The 25,749-nt window shown below is 48.4% G+C and overlaps 1 protein-coding gene across 2 annotated transcripts in view; it reads left to right on the forward strand.

Annotated features, from left to right (window-relative positions):
- OPHN1 (oligophrenin 1) overlaps positions 1–25,749 on the forward strand; it is a 449,584-nt gene that overhangs the window by 232,851 nt on the left and 190,984 nt on the right. For both annotated transcript variants that reach the window (XR_011199075.1, XM_069210164.1), the window contains exons 5-6: positions 11,729–11,830; positions 20,976–21,086. Coding sequence is in view for 1 of the 2 variants with exons in the window: in XM_069210164.1 (XP_069066265.1) it covers positions 11,729–11,830; positions 20,976–21,086 (213 nt within the window). In the remaining variant the exon portion in view is untranslated. The remainder of the gene's footprint in view (positions 1–11,728; positions 11,831–20,975; positions 21,087–25,749) is intronic.

A 25,749-nucleotide genomic window follows, 5' to 3' on the forward strand; every position in this document is an offset into this window, starting at 1 on the left:
TTCTCTGTGGAAATAATGTCGCAGAGAAAGTCTGGATTTAAGCCTTGTCGTGAGTGTGGAGGCAAGATGTCGGTGACGGATCCTCATTCCGATTGCCTTTGGTGTTAGAGCTCCGACCACGACGTCTCGACTTGTGATTCATGTCAGCACATGAATCTGAAGGCCCTTAAAGAACGCGAGGCGAAGCTGTTTATGGCCAAGTCAAAGGAGAAGCATCACAAGAAAAAGTCTTCTCCAAGACATCGGCGTCATCGAGACTCCCGGCGCCGTAGAGAATCTCGGCGTCATTCAAGGGAGGCTCGTTCCAGGTCTCCGGATCGGCGCAGAAGGACATGGGAGGTCAGCCCCACGGTGACGCCGCATCCTTCGACGCCGTTGCCCTCTCCGGCGTCTCCAACTTCGCCTGGACAGGCGTCGGTGATTGAGGTATTGGAGCCTCAAGTGTTTTCTCCGGCGCAGACGCCGAGGCCGGCGTCGGGGTCGCCTCCGATTCAGGCACCCCAGTATCCGGCTTTTCCCACCCCTGGAGCCGATAGTTCCGCATTCTTGAATGCGATGTATGCCATCTTCCAACAGATGGCTCCAGGGGGTGCTCCGGCTGGGCCTTTGGCCTTTTCTTTGGGTGATCCTGCGCCTCTTCGGCCGGCACCCTTTATGCCCTTTCTCCCGTTTGGGAACGTGGGCTCGGCGCCAGTGTCGGCGCCGGTGGCCGCTCCGGTGGCTTCGGAGGGATTGGCCCCAGGGATTTCCATCCCGTCGACGTCGAGATTTCGGCCTGTGACTCCGGTGGGTCCATCCGTTTCAACTGCTCTTCAGTCGGCGCCGAAGTTACCTGTGGCGCGGATGCGGCGTCGGTGGCTTCGGAAGATCGGCGCCGATCTCCGACTTCGGCGGAGGTATTGTCGACTCCGCGGATTGAGCAACGACTGCATTCAAGGAGGCGTGCTCTCCGGGTACTAGAAGAGCAGGAGTACCAACGAGCCCTAGAGGAAGGAGAGCTAGAGGACTCGGGTGATGGGCTGCGTGGACTGGAGTCGGCCAGTGGGCTGGACACTTCCCCTGAGTGGGACCTTTCGTCCCCGGGGGAATATACCGAGGAAGCTGCTTCCTTTCATACAGTGGTACGGAAGGCAGCTAGTTTTTTGGACCTGCCTTTGCCGGTGGTGGAGGCGAAACAAAACCTTTTGACAGAGGTGTTGCATCCGGCCTCAGCCGCGGCGGAGCCTCTATTACCTTTTAATGACGCTCTGCTGGATCCGGTTTTAGAGGTGTGGAAGAAGCCGGCATCTTCCCCAGCAGTTCACAGAGCCGTGGCCAGGAGGTATCGGACGGCTCCAACTGATCCTGGTTTCCTATCTAGGCACCCTACGCCGGAGAGCTTGGTTGTGCAGGCCTCCTGTTCGTCCAAGTCAGCGCCTGGTTCCTTTCCGACGGTGCCTGGGGACAGAGATTCAAAAAAGCTGGAGGCGCAGTCGAAGAAGATTTTTTCGTCCTGCAGTCTGGCATTAAAAGCCACCAATGCAACCTGTATCCTGGGGAGGTATATTCATGCTCTGATGGATGACATCTCCTCTTCGTTTACAGAGCTTCCCCAGGGTCTTTTGGATCTTGTCTCTGATGCCCAGGCTGCTGCGACCCAAATTATCCAGACGGGACTGGATACCACCGACTCGGTAGCCAGAGCAATGGGCACAACTGTGGTGGAAAGGAGACAGGCCTGGCTCCGTAACTCGGGCTTTTCGGCAGATGTACAGTCCACATTGTTGGATCTCCCGTTTGATGGGGACAAACTGTTTGGGGCTAAGGCTGATTCGGCCTTGGAACGGTTTAAGGAGAGCAGGGCCACGGCTAAGTCGTTGGGACTCCAAGCTCCTTCTTCCACGGCCTCTTCCAGATTCTTCAGGAGGTTTCGTGGATTTGGGCGTGGCTCTTCCTCCTCTTCCTTTCGGGGAAGATATCAGCAACCTGCCTCTTCCCATCCCTATAGATCTTTTAGGGGGAGGGGTAGGGTCCGCACCAGGGGAGCTTCTCAGCAGCACTCTGCCTCTTCCTCATCCTCTGGCGGGGTGCAGCAGGGGAAGCAGCCTTAGGCTTCCACCATTTCCCACTCACTCCTCTCCTGTAGGGGGAAGATTACAGCATTTTCTCACCAAATGGGAGACTGTTACGTCGGACACTTGGGTTCTCAGTGTTGTGGGAAAAGGCTACACCCTTCCCTTTCGGGAGTTTCCGCCCCTCATCCCGCCCCGCCCTTCGTATTGTTCACAAGAACACCTCCTGTTGCTAGAACAGGAGGTAGAAGTCCTCCTTTTAAAGGGCGCGGTGGAGTTGGTCCCGGAGCAGGAAAGGGGTCAAGGAGTTTACTCAAGGTATTTCCTGATTCCCAAGAAGGATGGTCGTTTGAGACCAATTCTGGACCTGAGGATCTTGAATTGGTTCCTCAAGCAGGAAAAGTTCAAGATGCTGACCCTAGCACAGGTGCTTTTGGCGTTGAACATGGAAGACTGGATGGTGTCTGTCGACTTGCAGGATGCTTACTTTCATATCCCGATACTCAAGTCACACAGGAAGTATCTCCGGTTTGTGGTGGGATCGCAACACTACCAGTTTGCGGTCCTTCCGTTTGGTCTTACTTCAGCACCTCGAGTCTTCACGAAGGTGATGTCGGTGGTTGCGGCAGAGCTCAGAAGGAAGGGGATAGCAGTATTCCCTTACTTGGACGATTGGTTGATCAAAGCCAAGTCCCCGGAGCTTGTGTTGCGTCATCTGCAGTCAACAACCCAGTTGTTGTTCGACCTGGGCTTTTCGGTGAACGAGCCCAAATCGCACCTAGAGCCCTCTCAGCGCCTCCTGTTCATAGGGGCAGTACTGGATACAACATTGGGTCGGGCCTTTCCTCCGCCTCAGCGGATTCAAGATATTCAGGATTTGGTTCCAATGTTTCGAAATGGAGCGGTGGTTCCAGTCCTCAAGGTCCTTCGTCTGCTCGGTCTTTTTGCCTCCTGCATTCTGTTGGTCACGCATGCTCGCTGGCACATGAGGGCTCTTCAGTGGTGCCTCCGAAGGCAGTGGTCTCAACACAGAGGGGATCTAGAGGGTACTGTCAAGATCTCCAGAGATGCTGCTGTGGATTTGAAGTGGTGAATTGCAAGCAACAATCTTTCACAAGGAAAGCCGTTCCAGCAGTCGCCACCAGTGGCCATAGTCATAACGGATGCTTCCACTCTAGGGTGGGGAGCTCATCTGGGGGATCTGGAGATCAAAGGTCTTTGGTCTCCAGAGGAACAGATTTTTCACATCAATCTGTTAGAGTTACGGGCTGTACGTCTGGCTCTCAAGGCCTTCCTCCCTTCCCTTCGTGGTCAGTCGGTACAGGTCCTAACGGACAATACTACCACGATGTGGTACATAAACAAGCAGGGAGGAGTGGGGTCGTACCTTCTCTGCAGAGAAGCTCTTCGACTATGGTCCTGGGCAAAGGACCATCGGATTTGCTTGATAGCAAACCATCTGGCCGGAGTTTTGAACGTGCGTGCGGACAGTCTCAGTCGCCACTTCTCGCAGACCACGAGTGGCGTCTCCATCCAGATCAAGTCCGTTTAATCTTCCAGAAGTGGGGGTTTCCTCGGGTAGATCTGTTCGCCACTCGAGAGAACGCGCATTGTCCGTTGTTCTGCAGCCTTCAGTATCCGATGCAGGAAGCGTTGGGGGACGCGTTTCAAATGACCTGGTGCGGCCAGTTGCTTTACGCGTTTCCTCCCATACCCTTGATTCCTCGAGTATTGAGGAAGATTCGCCAAGACCGGGCTCTAGTAATCTTAATAGCTCCGGATTGGCCAAGGAGGGTGTGGTACTCCGACCTTCTCCAACTCTCAACGTTCCCGCCGCTCCGTCTCCCTTTCAGGGCAGACCTCCTCTCACAGTCGCAGGGGCAGGTTCTACACCCCAACCTCCAGAGTCTGCACCTACATGCCTGGAGATTGAACGGGGCAACCTGAGTTCCTTCTCTCTCCCGCCTGAGGTAGTGGATGTTATATTAGCGGCCAGGCGACACTCCACTAAATCTATCTACGCTAATAGGTGGTCTAAATTTGTTGCGTGGTGTGGAGAGAGGCAGATTGATCCTTTACATGCTCATCTATCGGACGTTTTGTCTTTTGCTCTATCTCTGGCGCAGAAAGGTTGTGCAGTGGCTACCATTAAAGGTTATTTATCGGCCTTGTCAGCCTTCATATGTCTTCCAGACCAACCATCTTTATTTAAATCCCCTATTGTTATCAGATTCTTGAAAGGTCTTCTAAATCAATATCCTCCAAAGCCATTCGTTATGCCGCAATGGGATTTGTCCTTAGTCCTGACTTTCCTTATGGGGTCCCCTTTTGAACCTATGCATTCTTGCCCCTTGAGGTATTTGGTTTTAAAAACAGTCTTCCTGATAGCTATAACATCAGCAAGGAGAGTGAGTGAGTTGCAGGCCTTATCAGTAAAACCCCCTTATACAACTTTTTATGGGGATAAGGTGGTGTTGAGGACCAAGGCTGCTTTCCTCCCGAAGGTTGTTTCACCCTTCCATTTGGCTCAGGCAATTACTTTGTCCACGTTCTATCCTCCGCCTCATCCTTCCAAAGAGGAAGAAAGACTGCACCGTCTGGACCCAAAGAGAGCGTTGAGCTTCTTTATCGATAGAACAAGGGATTTCAGGCTGGAGGATCAGCTGTTTATTGGATACGTGGGCAAGAGGAGAGGAAAGGCAGTCCACAAGAGAACACTATCCAGGTGGGTTGTTCTTTGCATTAAAATATGTTACTCTTTGGCAAAGAAGGATCCTCCTGAGGGCATTAGAGCTCATTCCACCAGAGCTAAGTCGGCCACTTCGGCCTTAGCCAGAGGTGTTCCTGTGGTCGACATCTGCAAGGCCGCAACTTGGTCGTCCCTTCACACTTTTGCAAAACATTACTGTTTAGATTCTGAGGTTAGAAGGGACGGTCATTTTGCACGGTCAGTGCTGCAGGATTTCTTGGTTTGACCATTTAGGCACCCACCGCCGGGCGTGGTACTGCTTTGGGACTCTATTCATGAGGTGAGGAATCCACAGGTAGTTGTATCCATCAGAAGAACGAGTTACTTACCTTCGGTAACGACTTTTCTGGTGGATACATTAGCTACCTGTGGATTCCTCACGGTCCCACCCGCCTCCCCGTTGCCTTTATGGTCTTGCCAAGTAATCCTTGAGTGCGCTCCTCTTGGTCTTTGAGGGTGCAATAGATGTATATATAATATATTTATATATATATATATGTATATGTGTATATATCTTTATGTATATACTTGGTGTGTGTATATATTTTGAAAAGAGAGAGTTTTATATATATATATATGTACATAAAAAGATTTACAGTTATTCATACAATGTGGTGTATTTTTACAATATAATGGATGTTGCCTTGCTCTTTCATTGCATTGCCTGGTTGTTCTCATGCACGTAAAAAATGATTGGTACTGACGTCTGCACGTCGTCGAGGACCTCTTATTGCCTGTATGACGTCAGACGGCGTCGCGTGCGAGACAGTGACGTCCTCGTCGACGTGCAGAGACTAGTAAGAAGATTTCCGTCGAATGCTGGCGCCATGGGAGTATTCATGAGGTGAGGAATCCACAGGTAGCTAATGTATCCACCAGAAAAGTCGTTACCGAAGGTAAGTAACTCGTTCTTTAGGCACAGCCTGACCTATAGGGACTTTTGGTGGGAGGATACCCAGAAGGACCCCCTCAGGGATGAAAATACAAAAGATCAGGCTTCTAGTACCTCAGTATTTTTGCAGGATGCAGCACAACCCTCCTATGAGGTAAGATGTTGTAAAGAGAGAGTAGTTTCTCTCTTTGATCTTCTTCTCGTTCTCATACTTGGTGCGGTTGATAACTAGAGCTCTTCTGATGTTCAGGCATAACACATTAACAGTTTGTACATTGACTGATCATTTACCTTTGTGATGGATACTTCTGACCACAGATTCCTCAACTTTAGGATATTTCCTAGGCTCCAGACTGAATCTGTAACCTTTACCAGCAGTGCTCACATCTACCTCTAGGTGGGATCGCGTGCCTCCTCTTTGGCTTTTTTCCAGCACAAAAGTGATAGAACAGAGTCACATATTAGCACCACCCTCACACCTTTTTCTCTGCCTTTGAACATGGATCCAGAGCTCTGCAGCCTTTTCGTCAGTTGACAAATTCTTTCTAGATTCTTTTTGCCATTGTCTAAGGGAACAATGTCCCACCGAAGAGCACGGGGTCAAATTATGCCATAACTTTAGTGTTTGAGAACACCATAAGGCAGTCTAGGATCGTGAACCGAAGCTGTATCTTTTGCAGTACCGAAAGAAGTCACGGACCTCGCGTACGTTCCCCTTCCACACCAAGTGGAGGGTGCTCTTTAAGCTGTTCCTGTTACAGGTTTTCGTCACAGTCATCCGGTTAGTTGAAGTCCAAGCTGAAGAAGAATAAGAAGTCAAGGAGGGACTCAATCCCTTCCCGTCACTCTCAATCCCTTCCCGTCACTCTGTCCAACAAGATGTCTGAGGGTGTCAAGATGCCAATCGACTTTTCCCCCAGTCCCTGATCACAAAGCGAATTGCACAACCGTCCTGCCCCGAATTTCCTGAGCTATTGGTGACACTGTAGCAAGTTGAGGACTTCAAGGAGACCATGCTGGTTATTTTTGGCACACTTCCAGCTCTCTCTGGTGCCACAAGGATCCTCAGGGGTCTTCAGTCGGGTTACAGCTGTTGGATCCATCCTCAGTGTTGTCTGAGTACTTGAGCTCCTGGAACATACCTTGGATTCCTCACTGATTCCGATGCAGACTTTCTTTCAGCTCCAAACCTACAGCGGTCCCTTCTTCCTCGATGCTGGTCTGAAGATCGTCAGTGTTGGAAGTTGAGCTCCTGCCCACTCCAGTGTCTGACCTCAAACGAAATCCATGTTGACCCCGAACCAGGTTGGGCTTTAACTTCACTCCAGTGCACCCGTGTCCCATACAACTGGATTCAGATACAAACACTCCCTTTAACACAGACCCCTCCTTAGAGGCTCCATCACATTTTTGATTCAGAGTCTGACCAGAATTTGCCACTTCCTGATAATAATGATGGTGATGGATGCGGATAATTTACCCCCACATTACAAGGATGACCACATAGGTAAACATCCAGGAGGCCGGTGGACTTGATACTTCCCATGATCCAGGGTTGATTTCTCCCTTAGACCCCAACGTAGTATTGTGCTTCATCTGCTGTAGTGATTAGAAGTGCTGCTGAGGTACTGAAGCTACAGCTGTCTTCAGGTGAAGTCAAGACAAACGTTCACACTGGGCTTTTGCACCCCCAGCCACATCTAAGCCCTTAGTTCCATTTAAAGAAACAATGACTGACACCTTTGTGGGCATTTGGTCTAAATCTTGCTCTTGCCCACTGGTGAACAGCCATCTGCTGACTTGGATTTTCTTATGCTGCATCCTACTCCGGAGAGTTTGGTGGTCCAGGCATCCACCAGCAGAGAGAATCCTAATTTATTCCCCATGACTCCCCAGACAGGGAGTCGAAAGGAATTGAAGTGCCGGGAAGTGAATGTTCCCTGTGGCCAGCTTAACAGTGAGGTCAGTCATTGCCGTCTGTCTATTAGGCCACTACACACAGGCTCTCTGGGACTTGATCAGTGAGATCTTACAGGCAGTTCCAGAAGACTTTTGGTCCTCTTTGGTGCAAACCATTTAGTATGGCCAGGATGTAGCAAAACATGTAATTAGGTCTGGCCTGGATACTAGTGAATGCTTGGGGTGAGCAGTAGGCACTACTGTGGTGCAGTGTCGCCATGCGTGGATTCACTCCATTGGCCTTTCTGGAGATGTGCAAGCACCTTTATGGAAATTCCTTTTGATGGGTCCCGCCTATTTGGCGAAAAGACAGATTCTGCCCTTGTACCTTTTAAGGAAGGCAGAGCCATGGTGCATTCTTTGGGTTTTTCCATCCCTTTCCTCATCAGTTTTGGCCCTTCTGAGGATACTTCTGAGGGTTGGCATATAGACAATGCAGGGCCCTGACACTACCGCAACAGTCACTCCAGTCCTTTTGAGGCCGGGGTCGGAGATCAGGCAGACATCACACAGGTCATCAGGGACACAGTTCTTCTTCATAACCTGCTCCTCCAGCATCAGCTTCCAAACAGCTTTAGTTTTCGCTTAGTGGCACACAACCACCCTGTGGGAGGCAGGATCAGACTTTTTCTCCCAGGGTGGCAGATCATCACATCCTACAGATGGGTACGCAAGATCATACAGCAGGTTTATGCTCTCCAGTTTTTGTCTGACCCTCCACACCTTCCTCCCACATTACAGTGGCTTTCAGAGGAGCAACTTTCTATCGTCCTGCGTGAGATATAGACATAACAGTCCAAATGGGCCACAGAGAGGGTGCTATCATTGGAAATAGGGACGGGTTGTTACTCCTGCTATTTCCACATTCCGAAGAATGGAGGACTTCATCCTATTTTAGGTCTTCACCCTTTGAACGCCTTCCTATGAAAGGACAAATTTGAAATTCTCACAATTGCCCAAGTTCTGTTTACCCTGGATCCAGTTGACTGGATGGTTGACTAGTACTTGCAGGAGGCATCTGTAGTCCCACACACGTTACCGTTACCTGCCATTTAAGGTTGTTTAGGAGCATTTTTGTTTTTTTATGCCCCCCTTCGGCCTTACCAGTGCTCCTCTGGTGATCACGAAAGCGATGGTGGTGATCACTGCCCATCTTTGGAGATTGGGATACCAGCTATTCCTGACCTGGACAACTGATTGTTGAAGGTGAGCTCACCACAGTCAGTCGTAGACCACTTCCAGTTGAAGGTGAGTCTCATGACATCATTGGGGTTCTCGAACAACAAGCCAAAGTCACAGTTAAATTCTTCGCATAGGCTTCCTTTTAAAGGAGCCATTCTGAATACAGTGAGGTTTCCTCCATCATGATGAGTCAAGGTCATTCAGGCTGTCATCCTGATGTTTCAGCCTCAGTCTTGGGTCTCGGCGAGAGGAACTCTGAGGTATCTTAGACTGCTGTCCTTCTACATCCAGCTTGCTCACTTCACTAAATGGCATATACTGTCTTTGCAGTGGGGTTTAAAGTCTCAGTGGGCCCAGCATCAAAGAAGCCTGTCTGATTCCATCCAGGTGTCAGAGGAGGCTGCACAAGATCTGTAGTGGTGGCTGCTCAACGGCATCCTGACCATAGGCACACCCCTTTCACCTCCCGACCTAGAGCTGATGGTTGTGACATATGAGTCTCTGCAGGGCTAGGCAAGTCATCTAGGGGAGGTGAAGTTTATTGTACTCTGGTGGAAACTCGGCTGCACATGAATTCGTTGGAGCTACTTGTCATCCGCCTGTTGTTGAAGGCCTTCCTGCTGTCCATCAAGGGAAGGCTGATGTGGGTTGTCATAGACAACATCCCCCACACAAGCAGGGTGGAGTGGGTTTCAGGGTCCTGTGTAAAGAAGCAGTGCACATATGGAGTTGGCTGGAGCGTCAGGGCACCTCCATGGTCATGCACCACCTTTCTGGGTCTCTAAACGCCAGGGTGGATAAGCTCAGTCGGTGAAGCCTGGCGGATCATGAATGGCGATTGCATCCCAGCATCTTCTGACAGTGGGGAGAGCCATGACTGGATCCTTTTGCCACTGTCAACAAATGTGCTGTGTCAAAACATCTTAACAGTGGAGTTCCCAAGAAGACTCTATCTGGGAGATACATTCTGACTACAGTAGAGCACGGGACTGCTGCACACCGTTCTGTTTGGGGTTTTGGGACCTGTGCCAGGATGGTCTGCATCTCTGGAAATGACTGAACCAACAGGGCATTTCCCTGGTTGTGAACCAGGGTGGAAAACGCAGCTGCTGATGCCTAGCAGATCATGAATGGCAGCTACACCCAGAGGTGGTGCAGGGTGTCATCCAGCAGGTGGGAGAATCCTGGCTCAATCTCTTTGCCATTGCTAAGAATGCCCAACAGCAACAGTTTTGCATGCTAGAGAATGTCAACCTTGCATCCAGGAATCCCTCTACAAAGTCCATTTATGCTGGGCACTAGGACAACTTTGTGGTCTGGTGTAGAGTCCGTAATACAGATGCTTAACTAGCCAAATTGTCAAATGTTGTATTGTTTGTTTTGTCCTCAGTGTAGAAAAGGCACCATTAAAGGTTTTTTTAATGAGTCCTTTTTGCCTCTTTGCTTTTACTGGGCCAACCATACTTGTTTTAATCACCTGTTGGGATGTGGTTCTTTAAAGGTTTGATACCCATGTTACCTTGCAAATTGTAATGCCCCTGTGAGATTTTAATTTGGTTTTGCCATTCCCAATATGTACTCCCTTCGAGCCAAGGTGCAGCTGCTCGTTGCATCTCTCCTCATTGCGATCACTTCAGCTCATCACATAAGTGAGCTTCAGGTTCTCTCAGTTCAACCGCGCTACACCACCCTTTTCCCTCAGACAAACTGGTGTTGAAGACCACAGCAGCCTTTTTGCCAAAAGCAGTGACTCTTTCATGTTGGCCAATTCATCACCCTCCTAACTTTCATTTGCTCCTCTCCACCCCTTGAAAGAAGAGGAGAGACTTCATAGACTGGACCCCAAAAGAGCTTTAAGCTTTTACATCGTTCGCACCAAGGACCACCGGGTGGACCATCCGCTCTTTGTTGGGGGCATAGAAAGGTACTGCAGTGCAGAATTTTGTCAAGGTTGACAACAGTCTGCACTAAGGCCTGCTACGTGTTAACCAAGGACTGAGGCCTCATTCCACCAAGGCCAAGGTTCCTATGTCTCCTTTGACACACAGAGTGCCTTTTCCTGACATTTGTTGAGCCGCAATGTGGTGTCAATGCCTGCGTTCATAAAGCTCTATTGCTTTGGCGACATGGTCTGACGGGAAGAGAATTTGGCCATTTGGTCCTTGCGTCAGTGTCTGCATTCACAAAATTCTACTACCTTGACAGCAAGGACCGATGGGAAGGGCATTTTGCCTGTTTGGTCCTGGAGGACTTTTTGGTCCACTCCACAAACCCTCTATTTTTAGGAAGTACTGCCTTGGTATCTGTTCTACAGGCGAGGAATCTGCAGTTAGAAGTATCCATCAGAAGAACAAGCTACTTACATTTGGTAAGGCTTTTTCTGGTGGATATTGTGTACCCCAGATTACTTACTGCCCTACTGCCCCATTTGTTGGAGTGGTCTCTTTTTTACCATCTAAAAAGGTTCTAAATTATAGATCTGCACACTGGTCGGTCTAGTACCGCCAAATGTTTTATGCACCAAGTCTGAGGGCACGGGAAGAATCTAGCAAGAAAGTGAAGTTGCTGCACAAGGGAGGCCCTTATAAGCAGCTGCGCCTCATGGAACAAAGCTAAGATGGAGCTCTCCAGTGCCACCGAGTGGCATGATGGAGCACTGCTTGCAACTCCTGGATCTAGTGTGGTGCCTGGGGAAAATACTAAAAGTGAGGAATCTGCAGTTAGAGTATCTACCAGAAATAGTGTTACCAAAGCAAAGTAACGTATTCAGTTGTCCATCATAAACATAGTTGATAATGACATTAGGTTAATAAAATGGTTCTGTACTTTTATTTGTACGTGTGCAATGGAAATGACTGCTTCTCAATCACACATCTTTTTATCTTTCACCCTTAGGAAAGGAAGAAGAGGTTTGAAAAGGACAGCGAGAAGTTTTATTCAATGCTGGATCGGCACCTGCATCTGTCATCAAAGAAGAAAGAGGCCCAATTGCAGGAAGTAAGTTTGTGGCAGTGAAGCCCCTTCTCTTACCTACGGACACATGAGGCGTGTTTGTGGCAGTGGCACGTCCTGCTCTATTTATTGCCTCACACAGCAGGAATCTTTGTGGCAATGCACATTCTTCCCTTTGTATCGCTTAATGTGGGAGGTACGCTTGTGGCAGTGACACATGGTTCACTTTTCTAGCCATCCCTATAGGAGGTATGTTTGTGGCAATAGCACGTTGTTCCCTTTTTTACCCATCCATACAGGAGGTATGTTTGTGGCAGTGTCACATTGTTCTCTTTTTCACCAATCCATAGAGGAGGCATGTTTGTGGCATTGACAATTTGTTCTCTTCTTTACCCAGCCTTATATGAGATATGTTTGTGGCAGTGGCACGTTGTTCTCTTTTTTACCCAAGTATTTAGGAGGTATGTTTGTGGCAGTGGCACATTGTTCTCTTTTTTACCCAAGTATTTAGTAGGTATGTTTGTGGCAGTGGCACATTGTTCTCTTTTTTACCCAAGTATATAGGAGGTATGTTTGTGGCAGTGGCATGTTGTTGTCTTTTTTGCCCAAGTATTTAGGAGGTATGTTTGTGGCAGTGGCACATTGTTCCCTTTTTTACCCATCCATATAGGAGGTATGTTTGTGGCAGTGGCATGTTGTTCTCTTTTTTACCCAAGTATTTAGGAGGTATGTTTGTGGCAGTGGCACATTGTTCTCTTTTTTACCCATCCTTATAGGAGGTATGTTTGTGGCAGTGGCATGTTGTTCTCTTTTTTACCCAAGTATTTAGGAGGTATGTTTGTGGCAGTGGCACATTGTTCCCTTTTTTACCCATCCATATAGGAGGTATGTTTGTGGCAGTGGCATGTTGTTCTCTTTTTTACCCAAGTATTTAGGAGGTATGTTTGTGGCAGTGGCACATTGTTCTCTTTTTTACCCATCCTTATAGGAGGTATGTTTGTGGCAGTGGCATGTTGTTCTCTTTTTTACCCAAGTATTTAGGAGGTATGTTTGTGGCAGTGGCACATTGTTCCCTTTTTTACCCATCCATATAGGAGGTATGTTTGTGGCAGTGGCATGTTGTTCTCTTTTTTACCCAAGTATTTAGGAGGTATGTTTGTGGCAGTGGCACATTGTTCCCTTTTTTACCCATTCATATAGGAGGTATGCTTCTGGCAGTGGCACATCATTCTCTTTTTGTTGCTACTGTTTTCTGCATCTCCCACATTTTTCTCTTTTGATCCCTGCATATAGGAGGTGTATTTATGGCAGTGCAACATCCTTCTGTTGTCCTTTGTTACCCATCCATCTAGAAAGTACATTCATGGCAGTCTTTCCACAGTTCCCCCCTGCATGAGATACATTCATAGCACCTTCCACGTTCTTCAGTCACCCCTTACAGGAAGCATGTTCAAGGAAGTGTTTGCTCCCATCTCTCTCCACCGATTAGGTGGCACACCCTTAGCATTCCCTCTTCTCTCTATTCATCCTACAGGAAGTGCGTTCATGACAATCTTGAAGTCTTTCTTTTGATGTCACCCCAGTAGAAGTATTTTTATGGCTTTCTCATTGCCATTCTATCTCCCCAACAGGAGGTACATTCACAGCATCCTCCATGCCCCACTAGTTTACCATTTTATCTCCCTCTTGCGGGGCTCTAACCGGGGTTCTGTGTCGGATATTCCTCAGCACCCCAAAGCTGTGCCACTGCATGGTTGAACCCATGGAATTTAGCGTGAGAATGAGAAGATGTGAGACTCAGTCCTCAGGGTCATCTTGCATCCTTTATTATTCCTCCTAACCTCATCTTGTCTGTCAGCCGTGTGATGCTTCACCACCGCCCTCGTTCCCTGGAGACAGACTTCCACTGTGGAGTGCATTTATGTAGGCTTGTCTTTTCAGTGACTTTTCAGTTGCTCCAGGGTCATGGGGAACCATGTTTCTAGTTCCGGCCTTTCTTTTTTTTTTCAGCCAATGCATTCTGCTGGATACTTCTTTCCACAATTCCTCACCTTATACATATCCCCCAGTTGCTTAAAAGGATCCAGAAACTTTTTCCCAAAGCAAAAGCTCTCCAGAATCACCAGGTAGCACCATTCAGCTTCACTCACAGCATCACCCACCCAGGATGCGACGACATTGGGAGATATAAGATGCTGACTGACACACTGGAGTCTTATCCTATTTATCTGAGCCTCCACGGTGCATGTTTGGAGCTCTTTCTGTGTACTTCAGTGCCGGAATTCATCAGATTTCAACAGCGACTCCTATTATTCTGGTATTTAAACCCTGTCATAGGTGCTGTGCGACGATATCTTTGTTGAACCTGCATGACACTCGCATGTGGTTCATGATCCAGTGGATTTAAAAACCTGCTCTACGATGCGTGCAAAGGCCATTAGGGGACGGGAGGCAAATGTATTTTTGCCCAGGGCATTCAGGGACACCCCAATGCATTTTCTGTCCCCTTCAGGTAAGTCTTTCGTAATAAAACAATCTCCTAAGAGATCTTCCCATAAAAAACACAAAAAGCTCCACAAGAAGAAGAGGTTCTTCTTCCTTGAGGACATGGCCCTGCTCTCTACATGAGACTAGGCGCTGCACCCTAGAGCAGAATTTACCAAGGGCCATTGACGTGCTGCTCTTGGCGGAAATGAGCAAAGGACTTTACTCTTGTTACCTTTTGGTTTTCAAGAGGATGAGGTTCCCAGACCTACCCTGATCCTTCACCTACTGAACCTGTTCATTCAACATGACAGATTTCAAAATGCTGTCTGTGAGCCAGGTTCCGCTAACCCTCAACGCAAAGAATTGGATGGTGTCCATGAAACGTCAGGACATCTACTTTCATCTGCCTGTGTGACCTACTCACAGGTGCTTGATGAAAGTCACTTTGGATTTACAGCAGCATAAGTTCACAGTTCTACTATTTGGTCTGTGGACCACACTGCAAGTGTTTATCAAGATGCAGGCTGTGGTGGCAGCTTCTCTAAGGCAGTCAGGAGCCATGTATTTCAATACTTGGATGGTTAACTGTGAAGGTGGGGTGTGCCTGTCCTAGTCTTCAGGTCAGCATGACCTTCCTGCACAAAGAAGGCTTTACCATCGACATCAGCAGTCTTACCTTATCCCCATACAGAATTTGAGATGCATGCTGTGTTAGACATGACCTGTATGAAGGTGTTTGCAGACATTCAAGACATGAATCTGATGTTTCAGCCCCCAACGCTATTTCCATTACCAAAAGGCTTATGCCTGTTAGGCCTCATGCATCCTGTTGGTGTTTCACGCCAGATGTCGGATAAGGAGGTTGTGGTACTTGAGGAAACAGTGACATCATCATCAAGGGAGCCACCCGCTCAGGTGCAGAACTACCCTTCTCTTCTTCCAGATCTGCATTGTTGGGCATGTGCATCCAGTCTCTTGCTGATCGTTCCTTCAGCCCTCCACTGTTTCAGGCTACAGTTGTTACGGATGCCTCTTCTTCAGACTGGGATGCTCCTCTGGGTGACATCACAGTGATGTGTGGTCTCTGTTGGTGCGGTGTGTGCACCTAGATGGAATTGCAGGTGGTCTGCCTTGCCATGGAGGCCTTCCTCACTTCAGTCTCAGGAAGCACCGTTCAAGTTCTGTCAGTCATCATAAATATTGTCAATTACATCAACAGGCAGGGCAGTCTGAGATCTTGCGTCCTCGGTTTGGCGGTGGTATCCCTCACCTGTTGAAGCTTCCCAGTTGCCATGCTGGCTCTGGAAAGCTTTTTTGCAAAAGGGCCTGCAAACGGTAGGTAGCACCATCGGACTGCAGTGATTCCATCCTGCCTCTGGAAGTGACAACACAGAGCCCCATATAGGAGGCTCAAATGTCTTCATAGCTACTGTGTCTAGGATGACCCCTGTAAAGGTAGTCCTTTGCATAGGGCCGATTATGTTATTGCAGCTCGTTGATGGAAACCCAATGTTGAACAGCAGCAAAAGTGTTGTTTTCAAGTAGTTTGATACTAATTGAGGCGAGCCCCTCCCCCTTTAGTAGCCATTTATTGAGGCAAGGGAATACCTGTATTCCTGTCCTTTGAAAATGAGCCAGAGCCTCTGAAGGACAGAATGCTCTCTGACTGTGTGACAAACTGGGGAAACACCTCTGGGACTGCAGGATCAACACATGAGATACATGTCCTTCCTGAGGAAGGTGATCAAAAGCTTGAAAGCCAGTACCTGCCTCAGCCTCTACCCTCCCACACTTGTCCTTCTTGAGGACCAAAATACACCTGGGGTACAATTCTTTGCCCCACTCTGGCTCAGGTACCACTTGTGCCAAGAAAAAGTTTCTGGATTTTTCTGGCTAGAATGGCAGCATGCTTTGCCGATGTCTGGCCACAAACTGGTGGAATATGGGGAGCGATGGACAAAAAGCAGAGAGCTTAACCAATTTGAGCAACCCAAGGAACCCACTGTTTGAAGTAACTGCATGGCATCAGGCCAGGCCAAATCAAATTCTGCCCCTATAGGTCTCACATGACCACTGAGGGCTTGAGGTGACAGGCCTTAGCTCATGCACTAGGTGAAGCCTCTGGGGACCACCTGATTTACTGGGAGATTGCTCTCCAACATAGTGAGCCTAAGGATCACAAAGGGGTGTGCTGGTGGTCCCCCTGTGTTCCTGGGCCTTCCTACTGGAGTTGGCTCACAATGTACCCCTGGCAGGACATTTAGGGCAAGACAAGACCTTCACCAGGCTTGTCACCCACTTCTATTGGCCCCAAATGAAGACAGCCTTAGAGACATTCTGCAGGTACTGTCCCACCTGCCAGGCCAGTGGGATGCCAGGGAAAAAGCTGAAAGCTCCCCTGATCCCACTTCCCGTTATTGGCATCCCCTTTGAAACGTGGGCATCGATGTCATTGGTCCATTTACTCCCAGGACAGCCCTAGGCAACAGGTTCATCCTGGTCTTTGTGGACAATGCCACACGATACCCAGAAGCAATCCCTCTGATGATGATAACTGCACCTGTTGTGATCAAGATCTTGATGGGGATCTTTACCCGTGTGGGATTCCCCAAACAGATAGTGTCTGACAGAGGCACTAACTTCATGTCTGCCTACATGAAGTCCATGTGGGATGAGTGTGGTGTAACCTACAAGTTCACCACACCCTATCACCCTCAATCCATCGGTCTAGTTGAGAGATTCCACAAGACCTTGAAGGGCATAATTACAGGCCTACCTGAGGCCATGAGGTCTAAGTGGAATGTCCCCTTGCCATGCCTTCTCTTTGCTGACAGAGAGGTGCCCCAAAAGTGGGTAGGGTTTAGTCCCTTTGAGCTTCTCTATGGCTACCCTGTTAGGGAACCTCTAAGCATTGTCAAAGAGGGGTGGGAGGAAGCTCCCAGCAAAGCCCCCCAGGATGTGGTCAGCTACATGTTGGCCCTCCGCAACCAGATGCACCGTCTCTGGAAAAATGACAAAAGCAACCTTAAGACCAGTCAAGAGGTAATGAAATGCTTGTATGACCAGAAGGCCACTCTAGTGGAGTTCAAACCTGGCGATACTCCATGTCAAGTTATGAATTGTAATCATATCATGAAGTTTCAGGGTGAAAATGAGATTCATATTAAAATTTCCTGAGATAACAATTTCTAGCACTGGTGAGACCTTCCTCAAAACCATGATAACTGAAATGACCTTCTCCTTAAAATGTAATTTTGATTATGAGTCTGGGTGTTTATACGCTTTGATTAGAACCAAAGGTGAATTATGTTCTGCAAGCCAGTTTTTTACTTGAACCTCGAGAAATCTAGGAGCATCTTGAAACATTATTTCACTTTCTTCTGTTAGTGCAGCAGATAGATAAATGGCAATACCACCCATGGCTCGACCACTTTTGTATGATTTGACCGCAGGTTTACAAAATTCACTTCCTCATTTACAAGAATGCGTCATATTTACAAGAATATGACACATCAGCATCAATTTCTTGTGCTTCCCTAAGACCCCCTAAGGGCACAATACAATACAGAGATACTTGGTGCATGTTTTCACAGATGGGTCAGAAATTCTGACGCATCTGTTGGCGCTAAAGTCATGCATTGCTAGAGCAGTGTCATAAAAATGATGGTACTCCAGCAATATGAAAAGGCTTCCAATGGAAAAAGACTTGGCAAATGCCCATCCTTTTGGAGTCACAAAAAGGCTTAATAGGCTGCTAAACAGACTGTAGCCTGGCTGTCCTTAAAGTGCTCCAACCCTAAATCTGCTTTCATTCAGAAATGCCTGGCTTCATCAGATGACATATTGAACAATGACACTTGTTTGTTGCAGAATAACCAGTATTAGGCATCCAAGCATGTTCTCTGACAACGACTCTGATGCCCATGACACGCTGATGTAGTCTGCAGTGTCCATACCAACTCATTAGCCGTATTAGGCCAAAGCCTGAACACTGAAACTCTTCAGAATCAGAGGTTGCATCAGGAAGGATGGGTCTCCTGTGCTGTGGAACAGTCGGTTGGCTAACAGGTTGTGCAGAGCAAGGTTTGCACCAGGTTGCCATAAAAGCTTCAGTTAATAACACATTAAATGACAGTAATAAAGTGGTCAGTAGTTGAAGGCCTAGGTGCAAAGATTTTTTTTTTGTGTTGCAAATTTTTATTGATAAGACATAACAATGATGCAAGAGTGCAATATTTTACCGTACAGTGTAGTTTTCAAGCGCAGGGTGAGAGTAAGGGGTGGGGTAAGAGGGATGTGGAATATGGATGGGGGGGTTGGTTACAGGGGGTGGATGCGTACATTTCAGGTCATGTTAACAGTAGCCACTGCCACAAAAAGTCTTGGTGTCGAGGGACAGGGAGTCCAGGTGCCCCACGGGGGGAGAGGAGCACTCCGTAACATCCAGTTGGAGAAGGCGGGAATGCTCATTATGGGTGAGAAGGTTTCAATCAGATCGTTTGCCTGTGTCTCCGGTGTGAGCAACATTAAGTACAAAGCCTCTGCAGCTCACTTTAGTACCAAAGGGAGAATCCAGTTCAGTTTCAGGTGCAGTGTCCAAACCACTGGCATTCTGAAGGCTCCAGGCAGAGGCCAGCACCAGTATTATGAGGGGGTATTAAATCGCATGCATCCTCATCGTGGAGAACCTGTTTGAGCCCCTGGAACGCATCAGACTTGGAAGCGAAAAAGTCCTCCAGCCTCCAGTAGTACTGCATCGAGACAAGGGAACAGCAGGGGAATCCTCCCAAGTCACTGGCTGCAACTTCGTTATATTATAGCACAACGTGGGCTTTGACTTGGCTGACGTTGGCTCAGGGTCCGGCATCGGAATCAGAGCAGAGTTTGTAACGAGTGCCCCTGGAGCAAATCCTGCATTACTGGTGTGGCCTGCAAGAAAGGTGTTGAAGTGGACTGAGTATCAGGCTGAGCCGGAATAGGGTCAGTGGCCCCAGAAGAGAGCCCTCTGGCAAACGTCAAACTGAAGACCCAGACAAATGTATGTGGTCTGAAGGCGTGCCAGAGGAACCTAGCACCTTCCAAAATACCTGCAGCCTTGCTTACTTCAAGGCCTAAATCTGCAGCGGAGTCAGCAATGGCCTAGGAAGTTCCTGATGTATTGCCTCCAAACTTGGAATCTGGCAATGCCATCGATGTTTGAGCTTCCGGATTGCCACTGCACAACTTCTCCATAGAGTTAGAATGGTGGAGCGGGATGGAATCCTGCTTGGACTTCATTGTGGACCTACCCCAGAACAGCGACTGATCCTGGGAATGGTCCAGAGACTTTGAATAGACCTGGCCTCATATAGGTTTGACTTTGCATTGGTTGCATCAGGAAACATTTGTCAAAGCCATTCAAGTCACATATGGAGCTAAGGCACCAACCACTGATGTCTTGTGGGTCCATGACTGCTATCTGCTTCCTACAGGCACAACACAGCTTAAATGCTGTGAGTTTAGAGGGTGACATCCGTGCACACTGTCATAAAACAATTTTGGAAATGTTGGTAAAAAAACAAAAAAGTTGGGAGCAGAGCTCCTGATACATGTCAAATGGTGCAGAAAAAGAGGGAGGGATGTCTTGCCTACATGTGGCTCACTGTCGTCACTTCCAGAGGTGGGACTGTCACCACAGAGCCCTATATTACTATCTACCTTTAAATGGAATCCACTGCAGAACGTTTCCTGGATTCGGTCTGGCCCCTGGGAGGATTCAAAAGGTGAGGAATCTGCAGTTAGAAGTATCCATCAGAACCAATAGTGTGGGAACAGTGGGAGAGCACATGGTTTGCAGCTTTAATGCATTTTTCAGGCCAGCAACAGGACGTTTTAGAAGTATATGACTTCCACAAGGCTGCGTATTGATGGATTATTGGTCAATACAGATAGAAACCGCAGGCACTAAATAGGGCATGTAAAGGGGACAAACCGCCCACCTGATCTTGGAGGAGTCTGAGTAACCTCTGGGACATGGTGCATGTTATGGGGCTTGGTTTTACGGGATGCGGCTAAGGACTACTATTTTGATTATTTCAGGGCACACAGCCTTCTAAGTCGTGTAGGAAGATGCATTAGTCAACAGGGTTTAATGTGGTGGAGAGGTCTTCTAGATTGGGTGTAGTTTCCACCGCCCCAGTGGCGGATGGAGAGTGAATGTTAAGAACTTCAGTGTGAGTGACACCATCTGAGTGCTCCAGAGCACTCCGAGACTGGCAGTCGTCCAGGGTCCAGAGTAGGGTCCTCAGAGATCAAACTAAGCGGGCCTTTGTTCTTTGTAATTAATTTGCCATCGTTCTGGCCATTTCTGGGGCAAATTCATGCAGAAAACGACTGAATAAATCTCCCTGTGGCAACTTTATTTCAATTTACTGATAAATGTATCACTTTTTCTTGTTATGTATTGCATTTTACTTACAGTTTCGGTTTAGAAAAGATTTTCCTGGCTTCCAAATATGAAATCATGCAAGAGTTGGAAAACAAGTCGGTAGAAGGGAGTCAAAATCTGTACTCTTGTGCTGCGATCCGATTTTTTAAATTGAGCTTGAAAGATGTGTTTCCATCACTAGTTCTCATGCGTGAGCCTCTACTGTTTCTCATGGGTACACGCAATCTGCTGGTCACTGTATGTAGATACATGTTTAAACTGTTTTTGCCCACGCAGGCTGACATTCTGCTGGATAAAGAGAGGCAAAACTTCTACGAGTCTTCAATTGAATATGTCTGCCAGATTCAAGAGGTGCAGGAGAGCAAGAAATTCAACATCGTGGAGCCAGTAAGTGTCATACTCTCTTTTATGGGTATATTTGGGAACTGTGGCGTGGAAGACATGATTTTAAGCTCTGGCGATGGAGTAACATTGCAGCATCTTTTATAGACTGGCGGTAACTGGACAAGCTGCCAGAAACTAAGAGGCTTATTTAGTAGCCCTGCGTGCCGCCGGTGCGTCCCTTTTTGTGACGCACCGGAGGCGCATAGTGTAGACCCATACGTAAAAGGCCCTGCAAAACCTCTTTGCGTGGCTTTTCATGGCCTTGCAGATATGGTGTAAGGCAACACACCGCAAGTCGCTGTGTTGCCTTACAACGCGTCAGAGAGGCATACCATGGGCATTAGGGTGGGTTTTCCCACGCAAAACCCATGGGTTTTGATGCGTTCCCAGATTTACAAGAACCTGTAAACCTAGAAATGCGTTATATTCCTACTCCTTCCCAGGGCAGGCACAACGAGGAGAAATATCTTTAATTCTCCTAGTTTTTCCTCTTACTATTTGTGCTGTATTGTGCTGTACACATAGAATGAGAAAGTCTCCTTGGATTCTTCCACTCATGTCTGCGACGCAGGCATCCTGGCACCATGGTACACGGGTGCCTGCCTCAGCACTAGGCAGCCCGTTGTGCACCAGCGCAGGGGGAAAAGACAGAAATGCACTGTATCTTGTAGATGAGGCACATTTCTGCATATTTCTTGTGTCATAGGGCACCTTCCTCTAAATAAGCCCCTGGGTCTGGCCTTTCCACCGACCTCATGCTTGCCAACCACATTTAGAGGTCGAAGGATGGTGGACTTCATCACAGTGAAGTCTCTTCCGGCTCCGGCATCAGAAAAAAAATGTTCTGCAAGACAACCCTTGGCAAAGATGGCATTTGGAGGCCCTCCCTGTTTAGGGCACCCATGCCGTGCCATCTGGCTTGTTGCTTTTGTCCTGGGTTGCCATGTGCAGCATGACGGTCTCAAACAGGAAAACTGCAAAAATACCCCTCACGTGCTGGGAGAAAAAGCTTTTGGTGTTCACCTTTAAGAATAAAAAAATCCTTGTGGGCCGCCACCACATGGCGGACTTCCCTTGATGTGGCTCCTGCGGTGGACATCGGGACAAACATACATTGACACTCATTTCTAGTGCAAAAGGTCATTTATTTAGGACAGGATTTAACATCAACAACAACAACTTTGAACTGTATGAAATCCCTCTCACCCATCTTTCAACTTAGAAGCTTCCTTATGCCCTTCCTTCTCTTCTAATATCTCTCATCAAATCCCCTCCCCTAGACACTCCCCTATTCCTTCCATGCCCTCCTTGTTTGTAAACAATCCTCCCCTCCCATTCTGATCCTTCACCTCATTTTTCCCCTTGGAAGGGGGAACAAGCCCGCATCTGGCTCTCCCCCCTCCCCCATTTCCTGCCAACCTTTGAACACTGCACCTGCCCTAACTGACGTTGAAAACCTAACCCTACCTACCTGACTCACACCCTACCCTTAAAACCCCCTCTGCCTTGTTGCCTACCTTCTGTGCAGGGCGGGTGGGTGGTCAACACCTTTCCCCTCTAATGGTCGGCCCGGAAAGAGGCCGACCCCACCCCTCCAAACCCTTTTATCCCCTCCCTAAACCCACCCCTACTCACCTGTCCCCCAATCACGGCGCACCCGCGCCACTTCCTGCAGTCCCGAAAAGACCCGCGGAGAGACTAGAGCGAGTCTCTCTCTCCGCGGGCCCCCCCATCGGGACAAACATACATTGACACTCATTTCTAGTGCAAAAGGTCATTTATTTAGGACAGGATTTAACATCAACAACAACAACTTTGAACTGTATGAAATCCCTCTCACCCATCTTTCAACTTAGAAGCTTCCTTATGCCCTTCCTTCTCTTCTAATATCTCTCATCAAATCCCCTCCCCTAGACACTCCCCTATTCCTTCCATGCCCTCCTTGTTTGTAAACAATCCTCCCCCCCCATTCTGATCCTTCACCTCATTTTTCCCCTTGGAAGGGGGGAACAAGCCCGCATCTGGCTCTCCCCCCTCCCCCATTTCCTGCCACCCAGGAAAACCCATGTGGCGTTTTTCTGCCCCACCCGGCAAACCCTCGTTTGCCACCCTGATTCCTTCTCATGTCCTGATCCACAGGTCCTCTCCCCACAACTTCTCCAGCATCAGCCTCAAACCCATTAAATAATACGCATTTCCCAATTGCGATAAATGAACTCCATCATCTCTGAACAATGTCCCCTCCTGTTCCTTAATATCCTCGTGCCTCAGCACCTTAATTCCTTGGGCCCAGCAAAACACCCTCATTGCCCTATTCAACTTTTTCCGAGCCCGTTCTATGGCTCCGTGGTTAATTGCCCCTCTCCATACCCGTCTGGGTATAAACTCTGTCCATACCAAACATGTCCCGCACAGGTTCCGCTTCAACAGCTCCAAATCTTTCTGCATAAATTGTATCAATGCAAGCCCAGATTGCCTCACCAAATCATTTTCTCCCAAGTGTATCAGCAACAAGTCCGGGCATCCCCACTGCGGCAAAATCCCTGTGATAAATGGGAGTAAACTCCCCCACCTCATTCCGCTCTTTCCCCACCAACGCACTTCGTGTTGTCTGCTGGGCAGTCCCATTGATCTGCCGTAGATCTGTCTTTCCGCAAATTTTGCCGCCCAATGTACGAATGAATGGCCGACCAGCCAAGTCACTGTCTTATCATTCCGCGGTCCGGCCACGCACCCTGTAAGGAAAAAACACTGTAACAAATGTGATACGAACTTAACCCCCCCCCCCCAACCTGTGTTTCCTTAGGGCCTAACGTAGCGCTCGCAGCATCGGGATTTCCATCTACCTATTGCTTTAATCTTAGCCCAATCCCATCCCAAATGAGCTGCAGCTGTTGCTGCCCCGATCCTAAAGGAGTGCGTTCCAAAATCCCCTGCTTGTCGCCCAGTCCGGCCCAAAGCCATCCTCAAAACCTGTAGCAACTGATAGCTAGTGAGTTTCTTTCCCGATGCATGTACAAACACCCCTGCTTCCCCTGCCTGCCCCCACTTTTGTTTGAAAACCATCCACTCCTTCACTGGGCATGCTAACTCATCACCTCCTTTCTCCAACCATACCCACTTCCCTTTTCCTAGCTGGTCCGTCTTGGACTTCCTGAGCCATATGCCCAATCTCCCTTGATGCAAGCAGATCTCCCTCTCCTTCACACCACAGTCCTTGCCTATGCCTAGTAATTCAGATACCCTAAAAGCCCCGAAAAACATCCAGACCATACACAACCTGAAAAGTCCTACCTCGTGTTCATCCGTGCAACATACTGGCAAAACATGCAAAAGTTCTTTCAGTATCCCAAATGTAATGGGCTCTCTTGCCTTAGTTCCCTCCCCGGCCCTAACCCTGCCCCATCCTTTCAACATTTTTCCCAACAAATCATTCCTTGCTGGATCCGTACCAAAGAAAAGCTTCCCATAAAATGAAACTCCTGCTAATTTCCCGCCTATCGTGGCCGGGGATAGCCCTCCCTTAATCAAATACAGCACAAAGCGTAAAGCCCGTGCTTCTAAACACTCAGACCTCTGAGCCCAGAAATTGCCCTTAAACTCTTCAAAAGATTGAAAGTCCAACCATGCCAGCCTGTAACTTCGCCGCGTAGAGACTGCCAAAGACATCTCCACCAGCCCCGAGATCATCATGCCCCCCACTCCCAAATGTCTGCCGGGACCGTAGTCTTGGACTGCTCCGCTCCTGGCGCCAGGTCGCGAAAACGCCGCCACTGTGAACGAGATAGGGAGTCTGCAATCTCGTTGTATACCCCTGGTATGTGTGCAGCTTTAAAGATAACATTGAGAGATAGACATTGCAGCATGAATTGACGCAGCAAGCGCAACACTCTTAGATCTCTGGCTTTCTGTCTGTTCACCAATTCAACTACTGTCATATTGTCCACTTGGAAAACTACCGTCCGATTGGCCAGTTCCCGTCCCCAGACTGCCAGTGCCACTAACAAAGGAAAAAACTCCAGGAACGCAATACTCCTTCCTTGTTGCAACCACTGTTTGGGCCATGACTCCGCGCACCACCTCCCATCCCAGTAAATGCCAAAACCCGACGCGCCTGCTGCGTCTGAAAATATTTGAACTTGCCACACTGTGTCCACATCTCCAAAAGACATTGGTACCCCATTAAACTTCCTCAGGAACATCTCCCATACCTTTATGTCCTCCCTCAGGGCCAAAGAAACTCTTATCCTATGGTGAGGTAACACTGCCCCTGACATGGACAGCCCAAGTCTTCTACAAAAAGCACGTCCTCCCCTCACCACTCTACATGCAAAATTGAGATAGCCTAGTAGTTTTTGTGCAGTCCGTAACTCCATTTTGTGCAGCGTTCGCACAACTGCTAAGCATTCTAGGATTTCCTTCACTTTTGCTGCTGGCAGTCTTGCTACCATTAGCTCCGCATCTAGCTCTATGCCCAAAAAGGTCATGATTGACAGCGGGCCCTCTGTCTTTTCCGGTGCCAACGGCACTCCTGTCTGCTGCATCAATCTCTGAAAGGCTCCCAAAGCCAGCCCACATGTCCCGGATGCCGCCTCCCCTACAAAAAGAAAATCATCCAGATAGTGTGTCACTGCTTTGTGGCCGCTTGTTTTCACAAAAACCCACT

Source organism: Pleurodeles waltl, chromosome 2_1 (genome assembly GCF_031143425.1).
Source record: "Pleurodeles waltl isolate 20211129_DDA chromosome 2_1, aPleWal1.hap1.20221129, whole genome shotgun sequence".
NCBI lineage: Eukaryota > Metazoa > Chordata > Amphibia > Caudata > Salamandridae > Pleurodeles > Pleurodeles waltl.